This window comes from Pseudopodoces humilis, chromosome 7 (assembly GCF_049639895.1).
Source record: "Pseudopodoces humilis isolate 2021_Gansu_Grassland_sample_001 chromosome 7, ASM4963989v1, whole genome shotgun sequence".
NCBI lineage: Eukaryota > Metazoa > Chordata > Aves > Passeriformes > Paridae > Pseudopodoces > Pseudopodoces humilis.
The window spans coordinates 59840208-59861153 of record NC_142206.1 but is presented as its reverse complement, the minus strand read 5'-3'; the positions used below and the strand labels follow the sequence as shown (position 1 = coordinate 59861153).

Sequence of the window (20946 nt, the reverse complement as noted above, 5' to 3'; positions counted from 1 at the left end):
TTCCCAAACAGACCATTTCCAACCACAAGCACCAGCTTTAATGCACAGCTGTGAGAAAGACAGAACTCAGCCTCACCACAAGGACAGGTCTTGCCAGTGCTCCTGGGGCTTCTCAAATTATTTCCAAATAGTTCAGACCATTTGGATAAAAAAGACACCAAGGGCTGGAGGAGGCTTCACTCATCATCCCTTCTCCCTTTCTGACCACCACAGTGGACACAGACCTTGCAGCTCCCCTCCCCTCTGCACTTGAGCTGCCCTGCTCCTCAGCAGTCTGGGATCCATGCATTTTTATGTTTTTTCCCTGAATCCCAGCAATATCTGCTTCCTGGGAGGCTGGAGGACAGCAGGAATGTCTTTAAGCCAGCCCACCCACCCTGCACCCAGTGGGGCAAGCCAACCCAACCCTGGGTTCACCTTCAAGGTCTCTTGTGGCAGCTGCTGATGGGATTTATTTGTTCAGGCAACTTGAGCACCTGGCCAGGAACCAGCTGTTTCCTCAGGCCAGTGTGAGGCCCCCAGGACAGCTCAAGAAAGGTACAAGACTCTGAAACCCCCCAAGCTCAGTGCCAGGAGCAGCCACTGCCACCCACCACCCCTGCTCCAGTGTATTTGCTCTTGATTCCTCTGGCTCCAAAGAGCAGCAAGAAGAAGGTGACAACAAATCCTGGAGGCTTTTTTTTTTGCTTCCCAGTCACCAGCTGGGGACTCAGCTGTGGAAAACAGCAACATCATCCCAGAGGAGCAACCCAGCTCCCTGGATCATCCATGAGCACAGAAACCATCTCCACCTGAGGGGAGGGAGCTCTTGCCCTTTCCCTGTGCAGTGCCATCACCTTCAGGTCCCCCAAGGATGCTCCCACTCCAAAGGATAACACTGCTTTAATGTTTCAGAGACAATGGACTGGTGAGCAGTACAACGGGGGCTGTACATCCTATACATATTTACACATGGGGTGTAGTTAAAGATTCTGTGTTTGAACAATGCTGACGTTCCAAAAAACGCACTGAGACTTATAACAGCAAAAATGGGAACAAAATCCAAGGCCACGAGTAGAGAGAGGTATGTTTTAAGGACTACAGGTCACATGGAAATAAAAAACAGTGGTGGTGTAACGTGAACTTTATCCTGAAGAGAGATAAGTGGTTAAAACGCAACTTTTTTAGTGCCTCAGGAGCAAGACAGTGTTTTACAGAGATTTAATTTCCAGAGACTAGAGCAAGGAAAGAGAAATAAATGTACTGGTGTGTGCCCCTTTGGTCCTCAAAATCTCCTTCCAGTCAAGCTAAAAAGAGAGGTTTACTGCCAACTTCAGGCAAGAAAGATTTAAGGCTTTTCAGCTGGATATTTGTAACACACTGAACTGAAAACTGGTGATTTCAGGAAAACAAATGCCATGGGGTTGGTGTGGTTTAGCAATGTGCAGCACAGCTTGTTTACACCAGTGACAAACACTGTTACAGCACCTAATCCTACAGAATCCAGGACAGAGGATGTTATAAAAGATTTTTCCAATAATGCTGTGAAGGTCCTCAAAGTAAAATTAGTGTAATTAAACATATGAGCTTGCTCTCCTTGAAAAAATTCTTTCGGCCCAAGCTGACCAGACATGATTTTCATTTTGTTTCCAACACAGCCTGGAGCAAGAGGGGGGAATGTTGGTGAGATGGAGCTGGCCAGAGCAGGAGCTGCCCCTGAGGTTTGTGTACAGGACATCTTGGATTGATATCCAGGAAAGCAGAGAGAGCCCTGGGAACCTGTGGGCATCCAACCCCCTGGCTGATATTTGTTTTGCAAGCTCGGTGTGAGGAGGGTGGTTTTCATTTGTGCCTCATCTTTTCCCAATTAAAAGTTACAAAACACCCATTAAAATGGTAACAAAGCAGAAGTTCAGCCAAGTCCAGCTGGACTGAAACTTTTTGTACCAATTCTGCCACTTACAGAGGTTGCCACATAGACAGGAAAAAAATGTGGTTTGATTCATTCTGGTGGCCCTGGAAATGCCTTTCTCAGCTGCTCTTATGAAATGAGCTGCTGTCATTCCAGGTTACTCTGCCCTGAAATAACCCAACCTGTCGGCAGGGAGGGGATGTACCATGTGCTATGCTCAGGATTTCATGCTCACCTTTGGTCCAATATTGGAAATGGAAACCTTGAAATGCTCGCAAATCTTCATTTTCATGTTATCAGGCTAATTTTAGCTTCTCAGTCTAACCCGCAGAAATCCAAGAAGGAAAGCTCAAGATATAAATATCATTAAAAACCTCTTTGGATACCTCAGTACTCTGCAGATAGACTCTGCAGAGTTTTTTCCTATCCTCTGTTAAAGTTTCCCTAAAAACAGTAAGAAACTGACAGTTCAAGTGGTCAGACATTTTGAGACACAGAGAAAAAGGTGCATAAACCCCTTTGTACTGAGACAGGGCCGTGTCCCAAATAATTCAGAAGTTAATTCCCTGCCTGTTAAGAGGATAGGAAAAATGGAGTTTACACATTTCTCAAGCAAACAAAAAAAAATACACAAAAAAAGGAAGGTTAATACCAGCAAGAATATAAAACACACCAGAGGTAACAACTCAGAGGTATAACACACATATCCAGGTACTGAAACAGCCACTGCAGGACTTGCAATAAAACATGGTCCAATAATTGGGGACAATCCGAATCCTACAAAGATTCACATCCTTTCAGGTGTTTCCTGTGCTGCTCCACATTTATTCTAATAAACACAACTATTTCATAAATATCCATTTCACTCCTAAACCCCACTTCTCTCCTGACAGCTGGATAATCTGCATTATGGATGGAAAGACATTTCCAAACTCCTGTTTGTAACTCTGTGACATCAGCATCAGTGGAAATCCAGGAGGAGCCTCCCTCATCCCTACCTTTTCCATTTGCCACCAGAAGCCTTTCACTGCACAAAGACTATGACAACAATTCACGATTTAGTTTAGAATTGGGATGTGGGGACAAGGACAGTGACACAGGACAGAACAATCCAGAGTGCATCCAGAAGGTAACAGAGTTTCAGCTCCTGATGAGAGTCAGGAATTCTTCACGGGTCTTTGGATCTTCCCGGAATACCCCCAGCATTGTGCTGGTTACTGTTTTACTGTTCATTTTCTGTACCCCACGCATTACCATGCACATATGCCTAGGAGAAAGGAGAAGGGAGTCAGTGCACCAGGAACACTCCTGGGGAAGGAGAAATCCCACAGGGAGAGATGTTTCTTACACAGCCACATTTAATTCTGGGAAAATAACAGAACCTCCATAACCAGAAAGGGCATCTGCAGCACCTCAGCTGTGGAAGAGTCACATTCTCAGCCACTGAGCACTGCCTTCTCTCCCCTGATCCCAGGAAAATCCCACCTTCCCAAGGTGCATTCTGATCACAGGGACATGCCTGCTGCTAGTCCCAAGCTCTGCACTGCTCAAGGAGGCAGAAGGAGCACAGGGCATGGATCTGGTGCAGTTGGGACAGCTCCTCACTGCCACATCTCCACAGAGGATAAGGCAGTGCCCACTTTAAATGGCTGCAGCACATCAGGATTATTAGTTTTTTTATTACTAGTAGTAATATTTTATTATTAATATGGTTGTTCTTACAATTGCTATTGTTATTATAATTACTAATCTCTCTGCCTGATAACCAAGCACACAGCCAAAGGGGCAACACGCACCTGCAGCAAAGGGATCACACAGAGCCAGGATCCCACCCCTGGAATACCTGGGATCACACAGAGCCAGGATCTCACCCTTGAAACACCTGGGATCACACAGAGCCAGGATCCCACCCCTGGAACACCTGGGATCCCACCCCTGGAACACCTGGGATCACTCACGTAGCTTCCACGACGACGCCGACCCCGGCGGGCTGTAAGGCTTCTGTGATGGCGATTGCAATTTGTTTGGTAAGGCGTTCCTGGACTGAGGGAACAACAGGGAATTCAGACTCCCAGAATCCCAGAATGGTTTGGGTTGGAAGGGACATTAAAGCTCATCTCATTCATAACCCCCACCATGGGCACACCTTCCACTAGACCAGGTTGCTCCAAGACCCATCCATCCTATCTTCCATTTGCATCCTGGAACAGACCTTTTATTTTCTTTTCTATATTTGGAGCCATTCTGCATTCCACCTCTCCAACCACAATTTGTTCTAACAGCTTCTCCATTTCCTATTTCGCAGTAAGATTTTCTTGCCTCTCTGTTCTGTTTCAGTTTTTAATGTGTTTGTTCCCAAAGTTACTGCTGTGCCATTTATTCCACACGCCCAATTTCTCTTCTTAAGAAAAGGAAATGGAGATAAAAAAATTAACTTTGTCCGGCAAAGCTTTACTTCCTGCAGCTCTAACACCCTCTATTCACCAGCCTGGTGGTCACTGAGACTTCTCTTGCCAAGACCTGGTCCAATTTAACCACAGGACAAAGGCAGCAGGTTCAGCCCAACCCAAGGCTTTGGACCCTGCAGCTTCCTCTCCTCAGGGGCAGGAGGCAGCTCTTGCTCCATTGCCTCAGACAAAGATTCCTCAAGGCATCTCTCCAAACCTCTGCAGGAGAGTTCATCTCCAGCAGCATCCAACTGGTTTTGTTAATCCTGGTAGCACATTTATCCTTGGAATCAGTTCCAGCCTCCATTTACTTTCCTAGGCAGAAGTTACCCTTCACTGGGAATGCAGGGGCTAAGTACAATAACACAACCTCTTCCAGAAGTGTCTTTCTCCTCTCTTAAACTCCACATCTACACTCCACCCCCAATTACCATCCCCTGCACTGACTAGGAGAGGAGTACACACAACAAACACCAAATTTTGTGTTTACCTTGTAATCTTCTGCTGTATATTTCCACGATCCTAAAGAAGAAAGGAAAAAAATCAATATTATAGTTATTTCTAGCTGGCCACTGACTGATCTTCACAATTAATTTGATGCTATCAAAAGAGACTCTCATGTTCTTCCTGGGATTGAATCCATGGCCATGCTGCTGCCCAGGTATTCCTCACAGACTTCCCTTGGCACATCACTGTGTTGAGTGACTGGTTCCCCCCACCTGCAGCACCAGGGACTATTTTAGGGCAAACCAGTGACTTCTCTGGTCTCCTTCTGTTAGTTTGGAATTCCTTGTATCCCCACTCACCTGCACTGCACAATTGTGGGGGAATTCATGTCCACAGGCTCCCTGAACCCTAATTCCTGAATATTTCCCTGTGCTTCAGACTAGACCAAATGCTGCCTTAAGGTCAGTTTAGATAATGGATTCCCAGAATGCTGAGATGGAGCAAGAAATGTTTTGGATTCTTGCATTTAACCACAAGTTTAGCTGAGAACAATGAGACAGAATTGGTCTTATTTAAAACAGAATCTCTCCACCCATATCTCACCCATTCCTTCACATTTCAGTGCAGGGATCACCTTAATGGTCCCCTCCAATACAACTCCAAATTAAAGCCATTGGTGGGCAGTGGAAGTGACACTTAATGACAGTTCTAGAATCCACACATTTAAGAAAATCCATATAATTGCTCTGTAACTCCAGGGGCTGTTCATGCCAACCTCAAATGCTTAATTACACTTCAAGTGGCCACAAAAGGAGTTGCTATAGCAAGCTTTGATACCTTGTCTGGTCACACCAGACAAAAGCCAGACAGTGGCTGGCAGCCTGAAGCATCACTTACAAGAATCATCCCCGACAATGAGACTCTCCTGCTGTTTTGGAGAGAGAATTAAATGCACAAACTCCCCTCCAGCAATGAAATGGTTGTGTTACAGCACAAAACCAAGCAACACAATATTTAGATTAACTATATGGATAGGAAACATGCTCAGATATTGCATAGAAGAAGTCCTAGCAAGGTGTTTATGTGAAAACAGTTATTTGAAAGAGCATTTTCAAGCCTGAGTTTAAAACCCAGAGAAAGATGTTTGTTTACTGAACACGGGTCATCCACAACTACAGAAACTCACCACATTAGACTAATCCTATTATGAAAGATTTAGGCCTAGAGCACCAACAGCCTCACAAATCTTTGCTTGAACACTGGTTGCATTATATAGAACACCATTTGGCCCCCAACCTCTTCATGGCAAGCACTCAAAAGTGAGAACATTTTGTTATACAAGAATCTAATCTTTTTATTATTGCAGTATATGGGAGCTTTACCCTCACTTAAGAAAGTGGCAAGATTTAACCTTTGAGCACAGTGCAGGAAGCCTTGCACATATTGATGAGGGTTTCCATTCTGAGAATAAATAGTAAGAAAATTGTACATTTCTAATACCATGTTGCCACTTGCATTTAAAAAAAGAAAAAAAAAATCACTGAAAAGCATTTTGAGCCCTTTTTTACAACTGCAATCAAGAGATAAATAGAGACCAGAGCAAGCAAAAACCAGTGGATGCACATTTCAAATGTGATCCTTAATCCTGCATTGGAGCCCTGCAGAAATTAAATGACGGCCACTTCAGGAAAGATGGATGCTCTTCAGAAATCCAACTCCCAGAAACAACACAACACCCCCAACCCTGCACCACTTAAAGACACACCCAAAACTCAACGAAAGCCATGGGATGCCACACACATCCCCAAGAACAAGCAGCTAACAGGAGACGAAGTCTTTTGCCCAGCAACTGCAGCTCTGACAGCTCAGATCCCCAGCTCACAATTCCAGGAGCTCTGTACATCCACAAAAAACATGCAGGAGAAAAATCACGCATTGAAAAACCTCTTTCCAGCCTTTTAATCAGAGCAAAGCCCACCCTTGAAAGCACTGCTGGGGGTAGGGAGATGCCTCCCTGCAATACGAGGTTACACAGCAGAGATGTGACCTCCAAGGATCCTTCCACTTCTCCAAACCCAGCTCCCTGTTGTGCCAGCAGAGCACAGAACAGATCTGGCTCACTTTAGGACATTTTGCTGTCATATCCTACCCATTTCTTACCTGCTAAGAAAACCCAGTAGGCAGGCAGATTTGCAGGGCTAATTTCTCATTAGTGCTACAGGAACTCCAGCAGGATTAACAGGCCCATCAGGGAAAGCAAAACCTTACGTGTTCTGTCTGAACTTCAGCCAGATTTTTAGATTTATGTCTCAAAAAGGGACCCTTCCACTCTAATCCCAAATAATCTGCTTATTGAAGGGATCTACCATCCTCTTCTTCACCAGCATGAGAAAGTGTCACTTAAGAGTCAGTGCAAGAACTGACCCAACTGGCACTTGCTGAGGAAAAAAGCTATTTTGCATAATAAATGGATTTCTCAAGTGTATCACAATTGCTTTGTTTCTTAGGCTGAACTATATCTATAAAATCTACCCCACAGTGCTCTCAGCACGTCTTCAGCAAAAGGAAGAAATGCTAAATTTTTCTGAAGAGTCAGATAAGAGATGAAAGCTTTAGATTCAATTTATATCCATAAAATGTGTTCATTTACAGTTTGGAAGTGTTCAGGTTTTTGTTCTTATTAGTCAATTTACACCCAAGCGGTAAAGAGCTGGAAATTCTCACTGTTTTTCTTGTGGCCTGCCTTAGAACATAACCAAATTCTCCTGTACTTTGCCTCAGAGCTCCCTGCAAACCCCAGTGCTCTGGGGAAACCTACCAAAGCATTTGGGCTCTGCTGCAGCCACTGGTGAGAATTCACACATAGCTCCAAGACTTATCTGTCTTCCCCATTAAAAAAAAACCCAAAAAAACAAACCACAATGCTGAGGATTGGTCTAAATCCAAATCCAGGACACAGAGTGGGCTGAGGTTTAGAGGGAGAGGAGATTAAAAAGATTAGCAAGCTAGCACAACCTAGAATCCTTTTTACAAATTAGCATCACTTTCATTAGAACACTTACCTAGCGAGCTTGCTGAGGCCAAGCACTTGTTTGTTGGGGAGATAACCAATGTGTACCTAGACAGGGGAGAACAATCATTAACAGCAGCAAAAGCACCCTTCCAAGGGCATGTGAAACTCATGCACAGACAATGAGATGTGCATTTGCCCAGGAATTAACTCTGGGACAGCCCAGAAGTCTTAGCATGTGGGAGGAACATGGCACCATGCAAACCTGGGGAATTGTGGAGCTGAGACTGTGAATGCCTCATGAGGTCCTGGTGAAGAATAGGTGAGCTTTTCTGAGGGGGAGAAAAGTCACAGCTCTTCAAGAGTCAAGGCTTATGTTCCAAGTCTCAGGAATGCTACAGAACACTGCTGCATTCGGGTACAAAGGCAGTCTATTACTCAGCACAGCACTATTTGTCTAAAATAAACATGCTTTTCTTTCAAGACCTTAAATGGATTTAGGGAGCGGAAGGAAGAGGGATTGTGCTTTACTTCCAGTGAAAGTTCTGATGGCAAGAAGTATTTTACCACCAAAAATCAGGCTGCTCTTCCTGATTTGATTTTCTTTCTTGTTTTAGTATCATAGATCACTGATTAACTCAGCTTCCATCCTGCTCAAATATGGATTTGCTGAACATTTACTTGAACTAAATTGGAAGAAGTTTAGCAGAAAAGTGCTCAGATATGAAGGGAAGGACATTTAGCTCCTTGTTTTTAGAAAGCCATGGGGACTACTGATTACTCCTGTGGGTTAGAACAGATTATAAACTTGTGCCACTGTGCCAGAGACTTGAAAAATTAGCCAAGATACAGCAGGGGAGTGTCAGTGGGGGATTCTGGCTTTGCCTGGAGGCCCCATCTCAGAATCCTGTGCTGCTGTACCTGCAGTAGAGGTACCACAGTGCACCTGATTACCTGGCTAACTTGCTCATTCCTACCCCTTCTGTTAGGCAATCAACCCACTGACACCTGAAAAGACATGAAACATTTCAGACAAAGTGAGAGACACGACTTAGAAATAAGCTTTGAATCCTCTTCCCCATGCTTTTGCAGATTTGATTTCCTTTAAGATAGAACTGCAAATGCAAGACCTACAGGTCAGTGTTTGCAGCCTGTTTGGTGCACCCAGCAGGGCTATGGTTACTCTGAATATTTAGAGCCATACCAAGTAATTTAGTAGTGCTGAGTTGGTGTTTGTGAGGAGATTTCTCCAAACCACACAGGCTAAACAGCTGGATGTAAAAAAAATGCACACACTGCCACAGGAGTAACAGGGAGATAATACACAGTACACACAACCAAGAGTAACAGGAACAACAGAAAGCTTGCACAGAAAAAGAGGTTATCCTGTTCTCCAGTACAAAACATTAACAGCAAGAAAAGAAAGCAGACAAAACTGAATTGACTCAACCAAATAAACAGCTGGTTTCTGTTCATGTGTTTTATTTTTGGGAGACAGCTTGCTTGGAACATACATGGCAGTGATTGAATTTTATAGACAACACCAGCACGTGCTGCTCTTGGACCTGTGAGCACTTTGTGGTAACAGATGGATCAGGCTAAGCTCCATCCTTCTGTGCTGATAAGGGGGTGAAGAGGCTGAGACGTGCAGCTCCCACTCAGAACTCTTCATCACCTCTCCAGTGGTTAACTGGGGAAATTTTACTTCCTTAAAGTTGTTGGCATTACAATTCCAACACCCTCTGAAGCACCAGCCCATTTCACAGTACTCTCCAATTAAGCATAGCCCGTTTTGGTCACCCTAACTTGGCTCACATAACTAAGGCAGGACTGCTAATGAGTTTGTTCCACTCACAGGGGGTTTCAGAGATGAATGTGCACTGGATATCTCCGAGCCAGGAGCTAAATCCATGACAGAGCCAGAGTGCAGGGTGAGCTGGTTTAATATCAAGATGTCTGCCCTCAAGGCTTGCTGCTGCTTCATGAAGAAGAGCTTTGATATGAAATGTCAGAAACCATTAGATTACTTAGACTAGGAAAGGTTGAGCATTATATTTCAGGAGCTTAAATTCAAATAAAACCTCACATTAAGGAGGCCTTCCTTATTTGTATTCTGAAGATTAAACTTCTAGAACTGTAGCCGTAAGCAGCAAGTACTTACAGCCTTAAAAGCTCTGTAGCTACAGCTACAAAGTCTTTTACATGTACTAAAGGTCTTTTATTGCGCATTCCCACATTTGTTCTGTGAGGGAGAGTTACCTTTCCAACAAATGGAACGAGGTGATGCTCACACAATGAGAACATGTCTATGTCCTTCACAATTACCATCTCATCATGGTCTTCGTCAAAGATGGCGTCGTTCAGGACATCTGAAATTAAACATTTGCATTAAAAATAAAAGCAAAAAGCACGGCAGGCTCTTCCAGCCAGTGCCTGAGAAAGCTTGTAGCAAGGGCAGAACTCTCTCAGGGCTATAGATTTTAGGGTTAAGGTCTGGGAAGGAAGTAAGGAGTAACATCACAAGCACGTTTTGGTTTGCGTACGATGCCACATCTGCCACAGTGTCACACTGCCTACGTGCTGCACCACAAGTCAGCCTGGAGGGTTTGATTTAATTTATAGCTTGAGCATGGTTTAGAACAGATCTGGTTTTTGCAGAATTACTGATGTCTTAGGAGCAATTAAGCCTACAGCTGAAAAAGAGAGCACGTCTCAAAAGTGGCCTTCCGTCGGTGCTTCCACAAGCAAAGCCAGACCAAGGCCAGGGAAACTAACCCATCACAGGGGTTCCTCCAAACACTTTAACACCAGCATTACTGTCTCCAGGAAGGCTTTGCATGCAAGTTTCATCCTGTAGCATGCCAGGCAGCAGCTGTTTAGGTACACACAGAAGTCAGAGACACATCTGGGGAGAGATTTGCTGTCCTGATCTGAAATGAGCGGGCATATCCACACTCCAGGCTAATTCTGCACCCCAGAGTTAGCAGAAAAGTGAGGTGCAGAAACCCCCCCAGAGACAGAAGGGAGAAGAGACAGCTCAGTAAGAAAAGGAACACATAACATGACACTTGGCAATCTCAGAGCTCAGCTCAGAATGGATCCTCACTTGATTTTCCACTTTCAGCAGTTCCTTGACAAATGCCCAAACAATCCTGGCACAGGTTACAGCACATCAGTCTCCACAAAGATTGCAGGCGCCCAGACCATGCTCAGAGAGGTTAAAAGTATAATAGTCCCAAGTCAGGAAATCAGGTCTTTTGAAGAACAAGACAGAAAAGTTGTGTGTGAGGGAGAAACTTGCAGGAGATGACCAGCTGTACAGATGGGCTGATCACAAGGCCAAGAAACTCTGCAAACAAGTTCAGATGGAAGCTGATGCCTTGAGAAGGCTGACCTAGAATACAGGCTAGACAGAATTAAGAATAAAGTAGGTATTTATTGAAAGGCATTGGGCAGTACAAGAGCCTGACCAGGGCTACACCCAAGATGGACCTAAAAATGGTCACAAAAATGGATGACTGATCATGAGGTCTCACACCTCATGATCAATAAGTTTTCCTTCACCTGCATATCAGGGTTAATTGTCCAATTATAGCTTCAGGTTATGAAGTCCCATCCTTCTTATTTTCTCTCTGCAGTCCACTGTTGTTTCTGCTTTTGGACCTGAATTCTGATGATTGTCCTTGGTATCAAGCTGGAAAAGGAAATGTTTTGTCTACCGACTCTGTGAAGAGAGGTCACTAAAACTGAATATGAAGCTCAGAACTACACACCTAGGCAGCACAGAATATGAAAAATATGAAAGCTAAAACTTAAGGCATGAAAGCCACACTGACTCCTTGGAGTTACTTCCAGGAAAGCGGAATCCCAGCCACTACAGGCAGACCAGGGCACTCAAGGACTGCCCTGCATGAACCACAGAGCACCTGCAGAGGTGGTGACACAAACCCAGCAGTGGTGGTGACACAAACCCAGCTGTGGTGTCTGCTCTGCCTGCCTTGCTGCCTGACACACACGTCCAGCTAATGGCCACCATCTGCTGTCGATAAGGGATCATCATCATCACGGAGCATTTTAATTTCCTGCCTGCTATCAGCACTGCACAGGTAACCCTGGAAACAGCGCAAGATGTTCCGCCTGCGACACGGGTTCTTTCCTGAGACAGGCTGGCAACCTGCAAGGCAGCCAGGATGAGTCCCAGAAGGGTTTGGATCGGGTCAGAGAGCAGGAGTAGGGGGCATGAAAAAGGCCAGGGAACAGCTCTGTGAAGGCACATGATTGTGTTCTTCAAATTTCTGGGTCTGGTTTACACCAAGCACTGCTGGAGAGGGTTTTGATTGCACGGGCAGCATCGTGCAGTTGTGTAATTAGGAATTCAGCCAGGCAAAGGGAGAATCCAAAACAGGGGATCTGAACAGACTCGCAGGAAAGGGAAGGGGAGGCACAGCAGCTGTCTGGGTTCTGAGCTTCTCCTGCAGCACTCTGCAGCCGTGCCATTTCCACAGCAGAAAGGCAAACAGTGGTTGCACAAAACCTGCTGCTATGGCCAGAGTTATTAAAACAAAATCCAAACTGATCCACGAAGCATCTCGAAGAGTGACTGCTGCTGTTATTAGACCCCCAGCTCGGCTCACACCAGCCTTGCCAGGAGCATATCAGAGCCTGATGTCAGATATGGATTTACGTCAGCACGCTCGCAAAGCAGATTGTTCAGAACAGCCAGAAATGGCCAAATTCTCATTAGGAGTCGTAGTGTGTGACACAGAGCAGGGCCAGAGCTACAACAGAAGGTACTTCACCCATGAAACCTCATATCCATGTGCATAAAGATGCCTGTACACATTAATTAACATACAAAATATATATTAGTAGATCTTACAAACTTTCTCTCACAGCCGTGTTGTATCATGGAGAGAGCTCAGCCAAAGAGTTTAAATGACCTCAGAAGTACCACACAGGCAACTCCAGGAACAAAAGGCATCCTGTATCCTTCTCATGGCCAAAGCAATGGAACAGGAGCACAAAGGGCATCCACCCTTCTTGCACATCCCCTCTTATGCCACAGCCCAGTCTCAGCAGTGTGGACAATGCCCCTGCACAACCAGGAGCATGCTAGAGGTAAGAAAACAGATCTGCACATCAAGAACGCAGCCACAGAGCTGTGAGGTGCTTCACGCTCCTTATTATAGTGGTCTTGCCATTTTTGCACCTTTTATTTATATTATTTAATAATATAATTTTAAAAAAATCATTATTCTTTATTTTATAATATATGTAAAAATATTGATGTTTTATTATTTAATATTAGCAGAAAGTTGCAGCCAGATCACAGAAAACACCTGCAGCTGTGCCTGCAGCAAGATGTGCTGATTTTGTCAGCACCTGCTACTCATTGAGAAGAGAGGCTCACAAAGGAAGAAACCAGCTCAGTGTTAGGCCCTTCAAGAGCTCTTCCTCAAGTGCCAGGTGATACAAAGACACACAGGTAAAACAAAATGTGAGGCTGAAGGGCACTACCTGAGTAAATGGCCATGATCTTGAGTGGCCATTCACCTCTATCTGCTCCAGCCCCTCCTGCTCACACTTCACAAGCCTCTCTCCCTGAAAATCAGCACAGTTTGAAGCCTGCCCATCCCTACACCTCCTCTTTTGGAGCCCAAGCCCCGTGATGACAAAAGCAGAGTGAGCAGAGCATCTTTCCACAGCTGCTGCTACCTGTGGCCCACTGCAGCAGTGCTTGCAGTAATTACACAGGAGACACTTCTCTGGCAGAGACTCAAACACCTTGTGCAGGGAGGCAACACCATTTTATCTAAATTTGTCAGGGGTTCTCTTTAGGTTTTTTAGAGATTTTTTTGAATTTTTTTTCCTATTTTTTCTATTTGCAATAGCATCAAAGAGGGCTCTGACAAGCTCAGCCTGTGTGCTGCAGCACACGTTCTGGAGAATTTAACAGAGCTGAAAGGACAGATAGGGAAACAACCTCAGACTAACCAGGCCAGAAGCAAAGCTGGGGACAAATCTTCCCCCTTTTCCTTTTCTTTCACTCTACCTACTAGGCCATGCTGCCTGCTTCACTAGTTTGATTTCATGATTTGTAGAGTCAGGATGCTCTCTAAATTATTCCAGCTGATTTTTCCTTCAGCCAAAAGTTCAGTTCCTGATGCAAAAACTTCAGTGGGCTGTTGAAACTGAATAGGCACCTGTGCTCCAAGTTAACTCCTGAAACAGAGCAGAATTAATTTCTCTTTATCTTCAAAAAGAGTTGATAAAATGAAAAATCAGAACTGGATGAAGACAGAATGAGAAAGACCTTTCAGGATTTTGCGTCAGAGCTAAGCAAAGATACCTGTTGCTATAGAAACTATTTGCATGGCTTTAATGTGACACAGGAAAGCAAAAGCACCTCTGGCAACCAGAGAAGGCAGAGCCCACCCAGAATGGGCTTGGGAGGTGGAGGGGATGAAGGATGGCAGCATTGCAGCAGCTTCACAGCACTTCAGAGCTGCCTTTTTCACTGTGCCTGGGAGTGAAGTGATGCAGGTTGTTCTCACCAGGAGTTAAAGCACTTCCCCACGGTGTTAAGCTGTCTCACAGCTCCAATTTAAGTGCAGGTTGCTCAGTGCCAGCGGGATGAAGGCAGCCTCAGGAACTCCCTGACGCTGCTCTTGCCTGAGCTCATCCATCCTGGCACAGACAAAAGGCTCGAGGTTCTCCTGACACCCATCTCACAGATCCGGGCTGTCCCTGATGTCCTTTGCTCTCCACGGTGACCCTCAAGTGCCACAGGCAGGGCAGGAATGGGCTCAGGCCGAGGCAGGATGACATCCTATGGGACAAGGCACACCTCACCAACACCCACTAGCTGGAACAAGCTACAGCACTGGCTGAGTTCAGACACCTCAAAGAACACAGAGCTACACCCAAAGCAGAGGCAGGGACCTCGCATGAACCAGGAGCAGGTCATGGTTTGGAGGGTGCTCCATGAGCCAATTCAGGCTAACTGGTCTTTAAGGCAGAAGCACCTGGGGAACGCTGGTAGATATTTCTGATTGTCTTTCTCAGAGTTCCTCCTCAGCTGAGGACAGATGTAGTTGGCAGCGGGAGACACAAGTTAACAGCTGAATGTGTGGCAGGGAAAGCTGCAGATTGCAGGGTCAGGATGAAATCTGGAAGGAAACTGCTGTAAAAACATCTCAGCTACTGCTGGGTAAGCAGTAGAGTCAAACCTGACTTTGTTTATTATTTATTCATGTGATGACATTACAGGTAACTGTAGTTAGGGAAAACATTCCAGACAAGCAACAAGAAAATTATTGCAGCCTTTGAGTATTAAAAAGGCACCAGGATTTATTATGTATTCAGAGAACCAGGCTATAAAGACATTAATATAAAGGGCTTGTACTGCTGCAGAAAGTGAATGACTTCAGGTTGTTAAGAAAGGGGACGCTCTGGGTATGTCATTTGCTTCAAGAAGTCTTGAAGAGCTCTAGGAAGAGGCACAGCCTGAGATGCCACATGACTGTTTAAATAGGCAATAGAGTTCAAAAGATGCTGAGAAATGAACATTCATAACATACATAGCACACCTATGTATAATAACACCTTCATAGCACACCTTCCTAGCAGGAACCAGGAGAAAGCTTATACACCAAATAATTTTGTGCCAGCTTCACATGGGAACATTTGCTACAGAAGCAAAGAGCAATCCCTCAGTTACCAGAAGGGAGGTAACCCAGATGTGTGATTAGAGGGACCTGTCATAGGAGCAAAGATAAAGGAAAAGCATTATTGCTGTTCAGCTAATTCTGGCTGTGATTTGTACAGATTTGTTTATTTTCCTGTAAGATACCCTCCATGTTGTAGTGAGACTGGAGTCTATTCATAACAGATCAGCTACTGCAGACAGATGAAGCCAAGATTAGGTTCTAGAAGTTGTCCTCTGCCAGGAGGTTTATTAATATGAGCGAAAGCAGCGTTATAGAAAAGCTCATTAAAATGTATCAGGATTTCAGTAACCATTTCAACATCCCATTTCACAAAAAGTGCTCATTCACACTTTTTGTGAAACTGAAACAAAGGAAAAATCAAAGACAAAACACTTTGGAAGACCAACATGAAAGATTAGAAGCTTGCACAAGTTCTGATCCAAGAGGTTACAATATTTAATAAATTCCTGACAAAACCCAACCAAACCTTGTGTTACTTGAGCATTAACATGGAGATGATCCAGGAAAGTCCCAGCTCCCAAAAGTTTCACTGCATTTAGTGCATATTCCAGCACAGTAGGCTTGCCTTATGTGGGGGCAGAGGTTGAAGAAACCCAAAAAAAACCTCACTCTGAACAACCCTGTACTTCCCACCCTCTGGTTTACAAGAAACAAGACTGGAGCACAACAATGCTGAGGTTTCAGCTATTAATAGATTACCATGTCCTCATGGATGAGCCAGCAGCACCTCAATTCCAGGAAAATACAGCACCTCCCCAGCTCCTAGCAAAGGGCAGTGCTGCTGATCAAACAGCCCTGTTTGCTTAAGGCACTGTGTGTTTTGACACAGCAATGCTTATCACCTCAGCACAGCAAATCGAGCAGGCTGGAAAAATTTATGAGCTTACACCATTGTTGTTCTCTATAAAAATACCAAATCCACACAGACTAGAAGAAAAGAATATTGAGGTTGAATTTTTTCACCTGTCAGTGTCGGAAAAGCATATAAACTAATGAGTGAGGAAATGACCTAACTAGTTATTTGCTTTGAAATAAAAGCTGCCCAGCAGAGTCACTTGGCTTGCAGGCAAATAACATTCAGCCTTTCGAACCATAGAAGTCTGGGAAACAAAGTTATCCCCTCCCAGTATTTCAGATTTTCATTTCCCTGTTAAACACAGTGAAAGGACAGGTGAACCTGCCATGCTTACATGCATAAAGGCTGGGAGACTTCCCTGGTAGCAGCTCCCTCCATCACCAGCATGCCCAGTTTGGTGAACAAGTTTTGCTTTGTGTTTTTGGCTGATGAGAACAGCTCAGCCTCCTCCTGCAGATGCATGCAGCCTGTCCAACCCTGTGCCTAATGTTTCCTGCAGGATTACACAATCCAAACCAACGCATTTATGGTTCACCTTTCAAAGGCAGAATGGTTGACAATGCTTCTGTAACTTACCAGTTGCTTGGGTGTGAAACCTTCAGCTTCAGTTGAGAGTTGGTGCTGTCTGCAACTTTGTACTTACATTTATTCACTCATTTACTGGCTTTGCACATGCTTGTGCTTTGTAGTATTTATTATTAGACTCTCAGACAGCACCTCTGAGCATGACATGAAGCCTTTAGTAAAAGGAGGGACAAGGTTTGACTTTTGTGTGGCAGGTAGCTGCCTGAACCAGCTATCAAAAAGCTAAAGGCACCTGTCTCTCACAGCCCTGCTCTTAACCCTCACCAGCCAAGGGGGCAATTCTGAAATACAATTTACACCCAGAAGTAAGAAGCTGATAGATCTGACCCTGGAAAAGAACACATGTTCTTGGATGCTAGCACAGAAGCACTGCATGAAATTGGAATTGGATTTGTTGGTGACTTTCCTGCTCTGCCATCCTTACCAACACATCAAGAGGTTTCTGTTGCAACAGCTGCCAGTCTACACCAGTGCTCAAGTGTCTGCACTGAGCTGTCAGGATTTTTAATCTGGTCCCCAGGTGGATTTTATTTGAAATCACTAGAGGTATTCTTGCTATTCCAATCCAAGTGTGATGGCTGGTAACTACAGAAGTGGGAACAGCACATTTGAATACATCCTGTCAATGAAAGGGGTTGAGGCCTTTAGTAAAGCCAGGATTAATAAATTACAATCTGGAATTAACAGAAAGAGCCAGATACAGATATTTAACAAGTAAACTCTACTAATGGCTCTGACACACAACACTGAGCAGCTGCAGAACACAGAGACGAACAGGGGGTAAGGCAGGAACACTGTCACTCAACACTGCTGAAAACAAGTGAGGAAACACAGAGTAGAAGCTGGACAGCAGAATCAGCTTCTCTGCTGCCCACAAATCTGAATGGAGAGACAGAATTTAGGTGTTATCTTCCCTACAATACTACAAAGGTAAGCTGTGGGAAATACAAATGTACAAACACAACCAGGTGTCATGGAAGCAAAGTGACAACACCCAGGACAGGAGATCAAATGACCAGCACATTTAACCATGCTCCAAGGGTATTCTGTTCCCAGACACACAGAAACCAAAAATATCATGGAATAATTTGGGCTGGAAGGGATCCTTAAAGGCCATCTAGTCCAACTCCCTGCAATAACACAGTGAGGGAGTCAAGCACACCAAACACAGACCTCTGGAAGTGCACTGGCAACTTTATGCTCTCCAGAAGAGAAGGGAGCTGGGGAAGGGTCTGGAGCCCCAGGAGAGGCTGAGGGAGCTGGGAAAAGGGCTCAACCTGGAGAAAAAGAGGCTCAGGCAGGATCTTTTGGCTCTGCACAACTCCCTGACAGCTCCACAGGAAGAGCTGAATAAGCTGCAAAAACCTGAGAAAACAAGAGGTCAAGGCTGCTTTTTGTCAGGCTTTTGGGGAGGGTTTGGGTTTGTTTTGGTTAATTTTCTTTTTCAGGAGCCACTTGCTGGTCCAGTTCACAGCGTGGCCAGGCAGAGAGCAGAATTAGTACAACCAAGGGAACAGCAAAGGCTGCTGCAGCAAAGACAGCAGCAGCCCCACAGCTACTTTTGTGCCCAAATATTCCATAGTTGTTGGCTCTAGGGTTCACGATGTCCTTAAAGCTCTCTAAGAAGAATTTACTCATAATGACTCTCCTAACAAACTCTTCATCCACCACTGGCCTTGCTGTCTGCTGTGAGCTTGTCCTTCAGCCGCAGTTCTTCCTTCTGTTTGGGATGGGGAGAAGTGGAAGCTGAGCATCCTGCAAGTGGAGGTGAGGAGCTTGAAAGTAAAAGGATTCCCCACCTGACACAGGAAGGAATGTTAGTATCACAGCTTCACATGATTTTCTAAAAAGAAAAAAGCAGTCCAGGAGCAGAGCACCCAATAGTGAAATTTTCTATCCTTGGATATAATACAGCTCTCTCCCAGGCATGGGTAATCAGAGGAGGGGAGTACCCAGAACTATTCTGCTTAATTAAATGAATGTGAGAGATTAGAAGACCACAGAGATCCCACCTTGGAGCAGAAAAATGTCTCCAACATTACTTCAGGTAACATGTGCACACAAAACTGGCAGCAAGATAAGAGGACTTAAGAAGGGCAGCAACCTCATCCAGGTTCAGCACAAAAATTCATGCTCAAATTATCACTCAAAAAATTCCTTCTGCTAGAGCTTGACAGGATGACTGAGAGATCTCCTGTGTTTTACAGCAGTAAGATGAGGAAAGTTAATCCCATTAAACAAAAGATGATACCGTGAAATCCTGACGAAACCTCACCTCAAACGCACCATGCAGCAGGACTAAGAGAGGAACTAGGATGGCCACTGCAGCCCAGAGCCTATTCCCAGATGTGACCCAAAAACCTGGGTTGATCTGAAAGGCAGAACAACTTGCAAGGCAGAGATGCTGTTCCTGGGGGAAGCTGGGACACAACATTGGCACAAGAGTTTAAGCTGGCCATGAGTAGAGTGAATGCTGGAAGTTGTCGTAATCTGATTTCAAAAGAGCCAACAGCCGAGAAATAAAAAAGAAACTAAACACAAAACCCAGCCTTTAAGATGAAGCACAGTGCACTTAGAAAAGGACTCTGCTGTGCCAGCAGGAGCTCCCTGATGCCATCAATCAGCACAGTTCAGCCTTTGCATTCGGCTACATCCTGCTGCAGCTCTGGGGCAGGCTCAGCACACCAGTGCTGTATTCCAGAGAGCAGAAAGGAGCAGCTCCTTCCTCAGCCGCACTCAGAGATCCTTGCTGACACTGTTTGCATCCCTTACTGACAGGAACTTGCCTTTTACTGTAAGAGGCAGAAAGGGGAATTCCCGAGCTCTCCAGGCTCCTTTTTACTATTTGTACTGGGTACAGTCCTTAATCAAGAGGCTGAGAAGAGGAAAGGTGATGCAAAAAAAAAATAAATTTTCAAGCAGTATTTACCCTGCATCGGAGCCACGAGTTGTTGATGAGAACTTATCCCAGCCAGTTCCTTTCCTCACACTCTCACCCAGACACTCAGCTGGGGCAGGGATGTGAACCATGGGTTCCTCTCCACACCTGCATTTGCTGCTGCGACCCTGAGATGGACAAGAGTTCTCCCTGTCTTCTTCCTTTCTCCTTACCTCGCTTCCTTAAGTTTCATTCCCACCTTTGAAAAACCTCACTCGATTAAAGCATCGGCAGAACAGGACTTTCCCTAAGAAAATTCAAACCCGTTCTATCTGCTAATCGAAACAAATATTCCCACCCTGTCTGAACACAGCCTCGCTGGAGGGAGGAAGAAGGGAACCCACAAGTTCCTCTGCCAGGGCTTGAAAAGTTTTCATCAGAGGAGAGGAAGCAAAAGCACTTGCTCTGCTCACCCAAACGAGAGGTTTACGGTAGAATGGAAACTTTACCTGCACAGAGTTTAATAATAAAACCCCGATATATTTGGGGAGGGAGGGGACAGCGAGACATACAGGTGATAACAAGGGAGCGCCGGATGAGTGATGCGGTGATAGGGTAACGACGCTTCAATAAATTTATTTCAAGGAATAAAGCAGCCCCTCTTGGGCTGGAACCCAAGCGGGACACTCCATCCATCCCCGCAGCCCCGGCAGCGCTCCCTACCCGCGATGGTCTCCTGGTAGCCCTTGGTGAAGAACTGCATGGCGGTGGCCGCTCTCCAGGGCGTCTTCAGCAGCCCCTGCCGCTGCGGGTCCTCGCCCAGCGCCCTCAGGATGGAGGTGTAGGCGGCGGCCAGGCTGGGCAGGCTCAGCTCGTTGTCCTCCTCGCTGCGGGGCCGCTCTCCCCGCCACCCATCCCCGCCGGTGCCCGGGGGAACGCGCGGCTTCTCCCCGGGCGGCGAGGGCGGCGGCCGCTCCTGCCGCGAGTACCCGTTCCAGCCCCGCGCCGCCTCCATGGGCCGCGCTCGGAGCGGGGCAGTGCGGGCAGCACCGGGGCCGTGAGGGCAGCGCTGGGCCCGAGCCGCCGCAGCCCCCGGGCTGTC

General features: G+C 45.6%; 1 protein-coding gene across 1 annotated transcript; it reads right to left on the bottom strand.

Annotated features, from left to right (window-relative positions):
• Positions 1-611: 611 nt before the first annotated feature.
• Positions 612-20946, bottom strand: GCH1 (GTP cyclohydrolase 1). The gene is made up of 6 exons (XM_005528562.3): positions 20568-20946; positions 10055-10164; positions 7848-7903; positions 4829-4860; positions 3850-3934; positions 612-3158 (listed from the first exon to the last, which is right to left on the bottom strand). The coding sequence occupies exons 1-6, from the start codon at positions 20857-20859 to the stop codon at positions 3032-3034; spliced, it is 702 nt and encodes a 233-aa protein (XP_005528619.1). The 5' UTR covers positions 20860-20946; the 3' UTR covers positions 612-3031.

What these genes read in the sequence shown, in the direction of transcription:
- GCH1 (XM_005528562.3), bottom strand. Translation starts at nt 20,859, where the DNA reads ATGGAGGCGGCGCGGGGCTGGAACGGGTACTCGCGGCAGGAGCGGCCG. An exon ending in TCGTTCCATTTGTTGGAAAG is followed by an intron (nt 7,904 to 10,054) that starts GTAACTCTCCCT and finishes TCCCCTGTCTAG; the next exon opens with GTACACATTGGTTATCTCCC. An exon ending in ATACAGCAGAAGATTACAAG is followed by an intron (nt 3,935 to 4,828) that starts GTAAACACAAAA and finishes TTGTTCCCTCAG; the next exon opens with TCCAGGAACGCCTTACCAAA.